General features: G+C 45.8%; 1 protein-coding gene and 1 pseudogene across 1 annotated transcript; both read left to right on the top strand.

Annotated features, from left to right (window-relative positions):
- Positions 1 to 975: 975 nt before the first annotated feature.
- On the top strand, positions 976 to 8,701 carry LOC117017590 (glutathione S-transferase theta-1-like; annotated as a pseudogene).
- Positions 5,532 to 5,837, top strand: LOC117017589 (10 kDa heat shock protein, mitochondrial-like). Its single transcript, XM_033097986.1, has one exon. It carries the CDS (start codon positions 5,532 to 5,534, stop codon positions 5,835 to 5,837), a length of 306 nt encoding a protein of 101 aa, XP_032953877.1.
- Positions 8,702 to 12,086: the final 3,385 nt, after the last annotated feature.

The raw sequence follows: 12,086 nt of genomic DNA, 5'->3' as shown, positions 1-12,086 counted from the left end.
ATTTAAGTATGACTAAACTGCCAATAATTATAGTCGGTGACTTCAATATTCCACCATCGATAAAGGATACAATGAAACTGAAGGTCATCAGGGAAATGGAGGATTTGAACAACACTCCAAACCAATTGGATTTCCCAGGTATATACATACAACACTCCGCTCCAGAACAGCAGAATAAACATTCTTACGTGCACGTGGAGTACTCTCCAGGATAGAACATAAGTTAGGTCATAAAATCTCAATACGTGTAAACAAATTGAAGTCATACAATGTATGTTCTCTGAACACAATGGAATGCACCAGAAAGTCTGGCTCCAGAGTTCATTCTCTTAGACCCATACTCCAGAGATCCCAGTTCTAGCAAGTGTCAAAGCCTCGGGGCTTATGGTCAGCATGGGGGTAACTCATATCACTCCAATTGCATGCCCCGAAATTTGACAGACTTGGTCTTCCTGCTCCTGCCAGCACAGTGCCTCACATTCCCTGGGTTTGTTTCTTTCCTTCTCTGGGCCGGTTTCTCCATCTTTTAAAATGATGAGGAGAGATCTAGCAATCCCACTTCTGGGTATATAACCAAAGGAAATGAAAACAGTTTCTGGGTCTATAACCATGTGCTGCCTCAATTTCCTCATCTGTAAAATGGGGGTGATAGGAAATTGTGACACACACTATAATATGGATGAATCTTGAAGACATTATACTAAATGAAATGAGCCAGTCACAATGGTCTGGGACTGAGGGCCCTCCAAGGGGCTGTTACCCTATTGCCAACCCTCTGGCTAAGCCCTGAGCCCCTGGCTCCAGCCCCTTAGGCACGCCCAAGGTAGCACCAGAGATTGGACCAAAGTGCCCAGCTCCTGCCCAAATGGGAACTGCATCTGGGAGGCATGGCTGCCCCTCCTGGGAAGCCCCACTCCCAGCGCTGGGGTATGTTGTGTCCCTTGTGTCGCAAGTTTGGTCACGCTGCCCCCTGCCATGGTCCTGGAGCTCTACCTGGATCTGCTGTCCCAGGCATGTGGTGCGGTCTACATCTTCGCCAAGAAGAATGGCATCCTCTTCGAGCTGCGTACTATGGAGCTTCTCAAAGGTGGGCCCAGCAGGGTTTGGGGAACCGAGAGGTCGGGGAGGCCAAACATTGCTTGGGGGACCCCTCCCTGCGCCACCCCTTGCCTGGGGCCATCACCGAAAAAGGTGAGCCACCAGGAATATCTGATATTCGGGTAATCCCTCAAACTCTGTTTGGTCCCCTGGACTAGAAGACAGGGCTAAGCTGAGGCCGAATATAGGGGGGTGGGGCATGAAGAAAGAAGGAGAGACCTGGCCAAGAAAGCAGTGAGCCTGGGCATAGGGATAGGCGACCTCCGGAAGAGATGGGGGCAGGAAGAGAAGGGTTAATGGGCCAATTGTAGAGACTGGGTCAGAGAGTAGTCCCTCCTTTGTGGCTTCCAGCTGCTGAAATTTTGCAATAGCAGGCACTGTCCCAGGACCTCAACTTTCCAGCCCTGCTCCCTGCACTGGCTCAATCTGCTTTGGAGTCCCCTTCTTCCTCCTCCTTCTCTTGCTTTGCCTTTACTCACCTTGTCCTCTGTTTCTCTTATTCCTGACGAGGAGGAGGCACCCCACAGGGTATGCTGGGAGCAGGAGGTGTTGTGGGGGCTTGGTGAACCCTGCACCCCGAGCAGGAGAATTTGTTTCTCTGGCAGGCCCAAAAGTCCCCAAGGACAGCTGGCATGCCAAGGCCTGGCATTTGGTGGGATAAGGGGGAAGCAGAACACACGAACTACCTGGTGGAACAAATGGCCGAGACTTTCATCTAGTACTTCCCTACCATGCCTTTATGTCTTTGCACTGGCCTGTCTTTCGGCCTGAATCATCATTTCTTCCCAACTTCCTCTGTGGACTGCCACTTGTCCTGCTCCTTGTCCAGGGGTTCCCTCTGCAGAGTATGGGCAGGGGAGAGGGCATGAGGACAAAGGGATGTCCCAGCCAGGCTTCCATATAGAGTGGTGCAGGAAATGTGTTTCACCAACAGAGGAGGGAGGGTGTCCCTGGTGAAGGAACAGTCTGAAGGGAGGGAAAAGGGAAGATCTTGGGTGTGGCTGAGAGTGGAGAGTTAAGGGAATGTGAATGGCTTTGGGGAGCTTCCCGCTGATCCTGGGGTCACAGGGAGCCACTGAAGGCTGTTGAGCAAGGCAGTGATGAGACTTAAGTGCCCGTCAGAAGCCTCTCTCTGGGTGCATCTGAAGGAGCAGAAAGCTCTCAGGTAAACTCAAGCAGGTGCCAGGGTGGCAGGGAGAGTGGATGGGGACACTGGGCTGTAACATTCGGGGGCTGTGGGTGGGACCAGAATGCTACTGTTCCAGCTCCAGCAGAGCCTAAAAGCAGGACCAGCTCTGTGTCCTCAGGGTGAGCAAGAGGATACAGGGAGCCCAGTAGAAGTTGGTTACAATTAAATAGATACCAGGGAAAGGCCACTTCTCTGTTTGGTGGCTCTACTTAGGTCACTGGAGGAAGTCAGAGCTCCTTTCAGGTGACTAACCACCCTGCCCCTGTGGCTTGGGACAACCCAAATATAAGTTCGTGAAGCTGGTGATGATGCAGAGGCAGTGGGTGGGGTGCATGTAAAGGCCCAGGTGGAGCATCACACCCTGCACCTTGAGCTCTGTTGAAGAAAGGTGGGCTGTCGGAGAGAGGTTATGCCCCCCCTGGGCCTTGGCAAAGGATGTCCAGGTCTATTTTGTATCGCCTGGCACAGCAGCTGCCTGTTCTGCCCGTAGTGGCAGCGGCCCACGCCAGCCTTACCATGCAGGAGAGCAGCTGGAGGCGGGGAAAGAGCTGTGAAATTGGGGCCCTGGCATTGCAGGGAGTGGGTACAGGCCATACAGGGCTCAGTGTTTTCCTCCTACCACCCACCATCATGCGCTCTCTGTAGGCCAGCCCCTCAGCGATGCCTTTGCCCAGGTGAACCCCTGAAGAAGGTGCCTGCTTTGAAGGATGGGGACTTCACTTTGAGCAAAAGGTAACCAGGGCCCTGGGCTGCCACCAGACCTTGATGGAACCATCTTGTCCTAACCCTCTACTTTATAAACAAAAAAACTAAAGTCCTCAGAGGCGCAGAGCCCTTTGCCCAACCTCGCACAGAGAGTCAGGGCTGGAACCCAGGCCCCTGCCTGTTCGCTGGTCTAGCCACAGGGATGGTTGAAAAAGCAAGCATGTATTTTACTTTTGTACCAATCATGTGGTCGTTGGTGAGAGTAGCTCAGGGCAGAGGTGCAGGGAGGGGCAGAGGATGGCAGCGTCACCTTGCATTAGAGGCAACCCTCTGGCCAAACTTGCCTCAAGATAGCCCAGGGGTGTCTGGGTTGTCCAGTGGCTCCATCTTCCAGCTGTAGCATTTGTATGTCACAGGACCCCCGACATATGGACCTCTTACATCACAACAAGTCCCAAGAAGTAGAAATCTCTTTAGGAAAGGCCAAACCTTTTCCTGGTTCTGACCTTTTGTCACCGAAGTCACTCCTCCCACAAGAAGGAGAACCTGGAGCTTTAAACTCATCTCTGGAATCTCGAGATGGTTGCACCCCCAAAGAATTCCTCAGACACTAAACGAGCAACTAATAGAAGGGTTAGAAGTACAAAATAAGTATCCTTAGAAAAGCTTGTACTTTTCTTTTGTCAGGAGGCCTCAGTGGAAGGTTAATCTCTTCCAGCTAATATGGAGGTGGGCTGGGTTGCACTTTAGTTAGTTTCAGTTCATCTCTGGTTTCAGGTATCTTGACGGTAGGATCAAGTTGCTTGCTTGCTCCAGGAGGGATGCAGAACCTAAGCACCACTACAAGCACAGGATCTCTCTACTTTTAGGCCCTGCCCTCAAATCCCCACATGGCTGCTTAGTCAGAAAAGTCCCATGCCGATGGCAAGTTTTCACCCTACCTGCTTGGACCCGAAGGATGAAAAGTGGTTTGTGTACCTAGGAAAGGCTCATGCCCCTCTGGAATTTAGTTCATTTAGTCCAGTGCTGCAAAATGGAAGTATAAAGTGAATCATATATGTACTTTTAAATTTTCTAGTAGCCACATTCAAAATGTAAAAAGAGACAGGTGAAATTAATGTATTATACTTAACCCAATATATTCAGAATATTATCATTTTGGTCAATAAACACATGAAAAGATGCTCAGCATCACTAGTAATTAAGGGAATGTAAATTGAAACTACAATGAGGTACCACTCACACCCATTAGGATGGCCATTATAATATATATATTATATATATGTACATATTAACATATATATTATATATGTATATATATTATATATATTTTATATATAATATTATATAATATATAATATAACTTATATATTATATATAATATATAACATATATATTATATATATATTATATATATAATATATAATATATATGTGTACCAGAAAATAAGTGTTGGCAAGGATATGAGGAAATTGGAACTCTTATGCACTGTTAGTGGGAATGTAAAATGGTGCGATTGTGGGAAACAATATGATAAATCCTCAAAGCAATTAAAAATAGAATTACCAAATGGTCCAGCAATTTGACTTCTGGGTATATAACCAAAATAATTGAAAGCAGGGTCTTGAAAAGATATTTCTATACCCAAGTTCATAACAGTATTATTCACAGATCACAATTGCCAGAGGTGGAAACACCCCCTGTGTCCATTGACAGATGAATGGATAAAGGAAATGTGGTACATACATACAATGGAATATCTCTGAGCCTTAAGAAGGAAGGAAATTTTGACATGCGCTACAACATGGATGAACCTTGAAAACATTTGCTAAGTGAAATAAGCCAGCGCAAAAGGACAAATATTGTATGATTCCACTTAAATGAGGTATATAGAGTAGTTAATTCATGGAGACAGAGAGAAGCATGGTGGTTGGCAGGGGCTGGGGGGAGGGAGAAAATGAGGGGTTGTTTAATGGGGACAGAGTTTCAGTTTTACAAGGTGAAGAGAGTTCTGAAACCACAGTGGTGATGGCTGCACAACATTCGTGAATGTACTTGATGCCAATGAATCGAACAGTTAAAATGGTAAATTTTAAGTTCTATGTTTTTTACCATAATTAAAAATTAAAAAATTATTTCACTGTGTAACCAATAGAAAAAATTATTAATGAAATCTTTTCTTTTTCTTTTTTTTAACTAAGCCCTCAGAATCTGGTGTGTATTTTACATGTGAAGCACACCTCAGCTAGGACCAGCCACATTTTAAGAGCTCGGTAGCCACTTGTGGCTGGTGGCTACCATATTGGACAGTACAGATTTAGACGTTTTTCTTTTTTTGTTTTGTTCTTTGTTTTATTTTCCTTTTTAAAGAGTTCTATAACTCTTTGATGGTTTTACAGAAAAATAAGATTATTTTCTTTCCAGGGTCATTATCATTTTTCATATAAGAAAGAAACATTAGTCAACAAATGTCAAAAGATTAGCTCTCTCCTTGCGGCCGTGGCGCGAGAGCAGAGTATAAACTGTTCCTGCCGGAGTCATGGCAGGACAGGCATTTAGAAAGTTTCTCCCCCTCTTTGACCGAGTATTAGTTGAAAAGAGTGCTGCAGGAACTGTAACCAAGGGAGGCATTATGCTTCCAGAAAAATCTCAAGGAAAACTATTGCAAGCAATAGTAGTTGCTGTTGGATCCTCTAAAGGAAAGGGCGGAGAGATTCAACCAGTAAGTGTGAAAGTTGGAGATAAAGTTCTTCTTCCAGAATATGGAGGCACCAAAGTAGTTATAGAAGACAAGGATTATTTCTTATTTAGAGATGGTGACATTCTTGGAAAGTATGTAGACTGAAATAAGTCACTATGACACGGCGCCCATTCCACTGAAGTTCTGAAATCTCATCATGTAAATAATTTCCATGTCTCTTTTGTAATAAACTAATGATATCCAAAGTAATGACATCCAGTGTCTCTTAAAATTTAGTTCCACTGTACTGATATAAACATTTCCAAATAAAAATAAACAAATAAATAGTTTTAAAAAAAACAAAACCCCACAAATGTCAAAAGATCTCTTTGTTGCGATCACTCCTTCCTGAGGGCCACCCCACTCTGGAATCCTTCTAGTTCACGATTTTATACATTACTACATTTTATACATGTCCATAAGCACAATAAAGTTTTGTTTTGCTTAAATTTTATGTAAATTCTCTCATACCATTCTACAACTTGCATTTTTCCATATTGCTGTGGGTAGATCTAATTTATCCATTTTATCTACTCTATAGTATCTACTCATGTGAATAAATCAGAATTTATTTATTACCCTCCTATGGTCTTTTGTATTTAAAGAGGAACAAAAACCCTTTTTTAAAACCCTGAGAACTTTGGAACCACCCACTCGGAACAGAAGGGAAATGTAGACTGTCTCTTTCAAGGGTGAGGTAGGTAATAAATGACAGAGGTTGGGCCAGCCTGGTGGCTCAGGCGGTTAGATCTCCATGCTCCTAACTCCCACATGGACAAGTGGGCTCTCAACCACAAGGTTGCTGGTTGGACTCCTGCAAGGGATGGTGGGCTGTGGCCCCTGCAACTACTATTGAACACGGCACCTTGAGCTGAGCTGCCACTGAGCTCCCGGATGGCTCAGTTGGTTGGAGCTCGTCCTCTCAACCACAAGGTTGCCGGTTCGACTCCCACAAGGGATGGTGGGCTGTGGCCCCTGCAACTAGAAATGGCAACTGGACCTGGAGCTGAGCTGTGCCCTCCACAACTAAGATTGAAAGGACAACAACTTGACTTGGAAAAAAGTCCTGGAAGTACACACTGTTCCCCAATAAAGTCCTGTTCCCCTTCCCCCCAAAAAATAAAAAAATAAATGACGGAGGTGGTCCAGGTGGGCTCTGGCCCACTGAGAGCCTATGTGCCCCTCCTGAAGGAGCAGCTTCTCCCCACATCAGCCTTACATAGATGCCGAGCAGGGGTACCAGGTAGCAATTCTCCCTTTATTGTTAAAAAGAAGCTGGAAATCTGGATTTGAATATGTAATCTCTCCATTTTTAAATGTCAACAGCTGATTCATATTTTTAAACACTCTGTAACCAAAGGAATGCCATTAGCCCAGCCCTGGCCTCCAGGCCACCAGTGTGTGATTGCTGATCCAGCCTTGTTGTATCGGGGAGGGAAGTGAAGCCCTGAGCCAGGAGTCGGAGTACAGTCCTAGTCTTGTTTATCTTTCCAGAAACCCGGGCTCCCCCAAGCAACTTTACTGCATTGACCATGAAGTCCTGTGCTCCCCATCTACTGTCTCCCTGACAGCTGCTAAGCCTGAGGCTGTTGATGGCTTTGTCCTAAAATGCCCTCCTCCTGAAATCCTGCACACCTCTCTGTCCTGACTCTCCTCCTTAGTCCTTAGTAACTCACTGGGTGAGAAGACATTGGTTCTATGCTTGGCAGTCTTTTCCTGGCTGTGCTATCTCTGGAAACTAACTGTCCCTCTCTGGACCTCACGTTTTTATTTACAAGATGAGTCATGTATTGTTATTCCTGTATCGTAGATGAGGACATTGAAGCTCAGAGAATTTACGTATTTTGTTGTCGGTCACACAGTTCATAAGTGACAGAATGAGCTTTTAATGGAGAGACCTTAAAAGCCCATCCTCTTACTTATATTGTAAGAGGGACTGATTTTATATGCAGGAGGAAAGAGGTTATAAAATAGATACTTCCTAAGCCAGCACTCCCCTCCACCAAAGTATGACACTCATTGTTCAGGTTCCCTTTGAGTCATTCTCAAAGGGGTTTGAGTCTTTTAGAAGCCTCCAAGGCTCAACCCATCAGAGCTCATGGAAGCAGGAATAGTTCAGGGAAAAGGGGTCCTTTGGGACTTTCCCTGCCGGCCTACCGAGGACATGGAAGAAAGGTACATAGAACCAGGAAGCAGCTCCAAGAGCAGGGGGCTTGCCTTTCTGCCCCCAAAGCTGGGCTGACCCCTAATTCCCCACTTTGCCTGCCCACCCACCAGATGATGTTCCCTGTTTTCCTGGGTGAGTCAGTATCTCCTGAGATGCTGGCAGTCACTCTGGCAGAGTTGGATGTGACTCTGAAGATACTTGAGGGCAAGTTCTTCCAGAACAAGGCCTTTCACTCTGGGCACAACATTTCCCTGGCTGACCTGGTACCATCACGGAGCTGAGTGCTGTGGGCGGAGTGGACAGGGTGGGTTGCTGAAGTCCTGCCCATGCTGCCCCCACCTGGCTGAGGGATTATACTTATTTGTGGTAACCTCTTCTGGAGCCATGTGGTACCCAAACCAGGCAGATGCTGCCATCCTTGGCCCCGCTCATGCACCCCTATCTTATCCTGTTCTCTTTTTCCCTATAGCCTGTGGGTGCTGGCTGCCAAGTCTTCGAAGGCCAACTCAAGTTGGCTGCATGGCTCCAGCACGTGGAGGCAGCAGTGGGGGAGGTCCTCTTCCAGGAGGCCCATGAAGGCATTCTGAAGGCCAAGGACTTTCCACCTGCAGACCTCACCATAAAGCAGAAGCTGATGCCTGGGGTATTGGCCATGATCTGATGAGTGGGGAAGCCTTGACCCTGCTCTGCCCTTGGCAGTTCACAAAGCACCTTCATTTCCAGGGTGCCATGGGAGGCAGGCCCAGAGAACAGAAGAGACTTGCTCGAGTCCCACTGAACCATGGTTCCCCAGCCCAGGTCCCTAACCCCACCTTGTCTTCCATAGCTGCCTAAAAGCTACGATGAGAATGGCACACCCAGACCTGTCTCCTTTAATCACTACATTTTATTTTCAGATTGGTAAATAAACCTGGGATTGGCCTGAGCTTCTTTTTCTAACTCCGATGTGTGATTTATTTGACCTTCCTTCTGCCCTTGCCCTGGTCTTGGTCTCTATCCAAAAGACAACCCCTCTTCAAAGGGCCTGTGAGTCAGTCTCCTCTGATGGTTGCCAAGAATGAAATTCATAACTGCCCTCTAGCCTTCTAATTCTTGGATTACCAGACAGTATAGGGGTCAGCAGGGCATCCCACATGTGTCGGCTTTAAGCATGGTGGATTAGTTGGCTGGGCTTGCCGGGCTCCCAGGACAAGGCCCTTTGCCTCCAAGTCATGAGTCCTGCATCTGTCCTTAGGAATTGTTGCAGAATAACCTCCTAAAATCCAGGTTCATGTGCCCGATGCACTAGTAAGCCAAAACATTGAGATACTGATGCTTGGAGATGGAGAAAGTTTGATTCAATTTTGGCCAAAGCAAGAAGATGGGAGGGCAAGATCTCTCAAATCTGTCTCTTTCAAAAAGCAAAAGTAGGGAGTTTTTATGCAGCTAGGGCATAGGGGAGTTCCAGGGAACTGAGAGAAGTCTGTGTTTCTTTAGTCATAGATAATGTTTTTTGCATTAGACTCCTGGGCGCTGGTTGCAGCTGGCTTGGAGACATTCTTTCCTTCTGCAAAACAAACTTACAAGTTCTTCTTGTGGCCCTGGGGTTATTTCTTCCTGCTTGACAAAGAAACAGTACATCAGCGACACAAAATTATATTGTGAGAACAAGGGGTGCTGGGTTTAAATAACCAAGATTCTGCAAAATATCTCATAATTGCCTGTCAGTGACATTATCTTTAAAGCAAAAAGCAGAAACTAGACATCTTGTGAGTATCACCATTGTTTAAGCTGTCATTGTTTTGTGCTTAAGAGCTATATTTTTCTATTATCTCAAGCAAAGTGTATTTTTAAACATTTCTGGAACTTGCTCTACAGGCAGTCTTTCAGAACATAACTAACATACTTTCTTAACCTTTGACTATAAGTTATGTGACAACCAGAGCAATTGAAACATTTAGTTAAAGCCTGTACCTACGAGGTTGGACAATTAAGTTCACGAACTCATCCTAGAAAAAGTGCTACATACCTCATTGCTGAATATCACTAAGGTCACCTTGGAAGCTATGCACTGACCCCTTGGGAAGCTATGCACTGACACCAGTGCCTGGTCTACTCTTCAAAGCAATTTTGGAACTCTTTTTATGGAATGGCCATCAGAGCTGTCGTCGTATTACCCTTGATGTCCTGAATGTCATCAAAATGTCTTCCTTTCAATATTTTCTTTATCTTCAGGTAAAGAAAGAAGTCATTGAGGGCCAGATCAGGTGAGTAGGGAGGGTGTTTCAATACAGTTATTTGTTTACTGGCTAAAGACTCCCTCACAGACAGTGCTGTGTGAGCTAGTGCATTGTCGTGATGCAAGAGCCGTGAATTGTTGGTGAAAAGTTCAGGTCGTCTAACTTTTCCATGCAGCCTTTTCATTACTTTCAAATAGTAGACTTGGTTAACTGTTTATCCAGTTGGTACACATTCATAATGAATAATCCCTCTGATAGCAAAAAAGGTTAGCAAAGTTGACGCAACAAGGTCGCGAACTTGTCAGAACTCCTATATTCTAAAATTAAATTGTTTAATTCTAGCTGCCAAAAATGCTAGGGGAATTAAAATCACAAGAGGCTCGGCTACAGAGTCGGTTCGGAGGGGAAAATCTGAACAACAGCTCTTCTGATCAAGACTCAGTCACGCAGGGCCTTAAATGCTAAACCGAGGGTCTGTAAACCATGAACAGGAATTATGTTTCAGATTATGTTTCAGAATAATATTCTGGCTGCTAGTGGGCATTGTGAGACAGGCTAGTTAGCATGTTGTTGGGCAGACAGGAAGGTCCCTGGTAAAATAAACAAAGACAGCCATATCCTGAAACTTCGGGTTCTAAACTAACTCCTTTACTCCAGGACAAAATGTAACAGCGCGTCGTCGAGGTTAATAAATTATCTCATAAATCCCTGTTGGCTGGACAAACGGGAGCGGATCTGATAGATAGGAATGGGTTATTTTGCTAATCCCTTCAGGATGGGCAAACAGAACAAACCTGACTGACAAATTCCATTAAAAGGCGCCAGCTCCCCTTCCCCAAACAGGCAAGGGAAGGTATTAAAGTAAGAGCTTTTGCCTCAGTCAGGGGGCACCCCATTCGGGAACCCTTCCTGCTCGGGAGCTGCATTTCTTGGCTTTTTAATAAACTATCCTCTTTTACAACTCGTCGTCTCTCCCTGGGCTGTGTTTCCATTCTTCGGTTTCATGAGACATGAACCCGGCACTCACTCACAGAAAAAATCTCCTACATTAGTTGGACTGGAGGGTGGCCAGGGAAGAAGCAGGGAGATTGGATAGTGCAGGAATCCAGCCGAAGGTGATGTGTGGAGAGGGGTAGATCACTGACGGGGGTGCAGAACATGTTCCTTCCAGCCTGGAGAGGGCTGCAGCACAAGGCCAGGGAGGCACTCTCCTGAGAGAACAGGTCTTCCTTAGCTGGGGAGCATGGGGACCAGGGAGGCCAAGCTCTTCTCAAGTTTTCCAGTAACTGATCCTCTTGCCAAATGGCTTTTTCTGACCCTTGAGTTTGGGGGTGATATGGGAGAGCTCCCTCACTATAAAAGTTTGAAGCCTCCCTCATTATAGAAGTCTGAAGCCTCCTTTTCCCTAGTTTCTTAGCTCCTTAGCCCCTGGTTTCAATCACTCTTCTAATCAGTTTCTTCCTAAACTAAATATTGCTCCTAGCCTAAATCACAGAATGTTCTCACCCCTGCCTAATAACTACTTAAACGATGATGAGCTGTAATCATTGGAGCCCAACATTCCCCCAGGCCACTCCGGACCTAACTCTTGGATAAATAAACACCCTCCCAGAAAACAAATGGGTTTTAACACTCCTCCAGGCCAGTTCATACCTTACCCCTGGGTGAAATCAAGATAATTGGGCTTCAAGTCGTACTCTTGGAGCCAGCGCTTTTAATTTATCAACTAACGTCCCTTTGTCCTCATCCAGAGGCTGTCGGGATACGATTTAACATCAGAGAGGGTGAGGGTTTCATGCATCCCCATTAGGTAGGGACAGCTCTACCTCCTTCTCAGCTTGAAGCAGATACAGAAGAAGAGACCTCCCATCCCTCAAATCCCCACAGAGATTTATGGGGATCACATCTGTCAGGAGAAATAAGGCAGGCAGTTAAGAGACAGGTGTAATGGGGTCTTTGCATTCCTGC

Source organism: Rhinolophus ferrumequinum, chromosome 25 (assembly GCF_004115265.2).
Source record: "Rhinolophus ferrumequinum isolate MPI-CBG mRhiFer1 chromosome 25, mRhiFer1_v1.p, whole genome shotgun sequence".
In the NCBI taxonomy this organism is placed as follows: domain Eukaryota; kingdom Metazoa; phylum Chordata; class Mammalia; order Chiroptera; family Rhinolophidae; genus Rhinolophus; species Rhinolophus ferrumequinum.
The sequence above is the reverse complement of the archived record's forward strand: the minus strand, read 5'-3'. Positions and strand labels throughout refer to the sequence as shown.

Excerpts from the sequence above, each read along its gene's own strand:
- LOC117017589 (XM_033097986.1), top strand. The coding sequence starts at position 5,532 with ATGGCAGGACAGGCATTTAGAAAGTTTCTCCCCCTCTTTGACCGAGTA.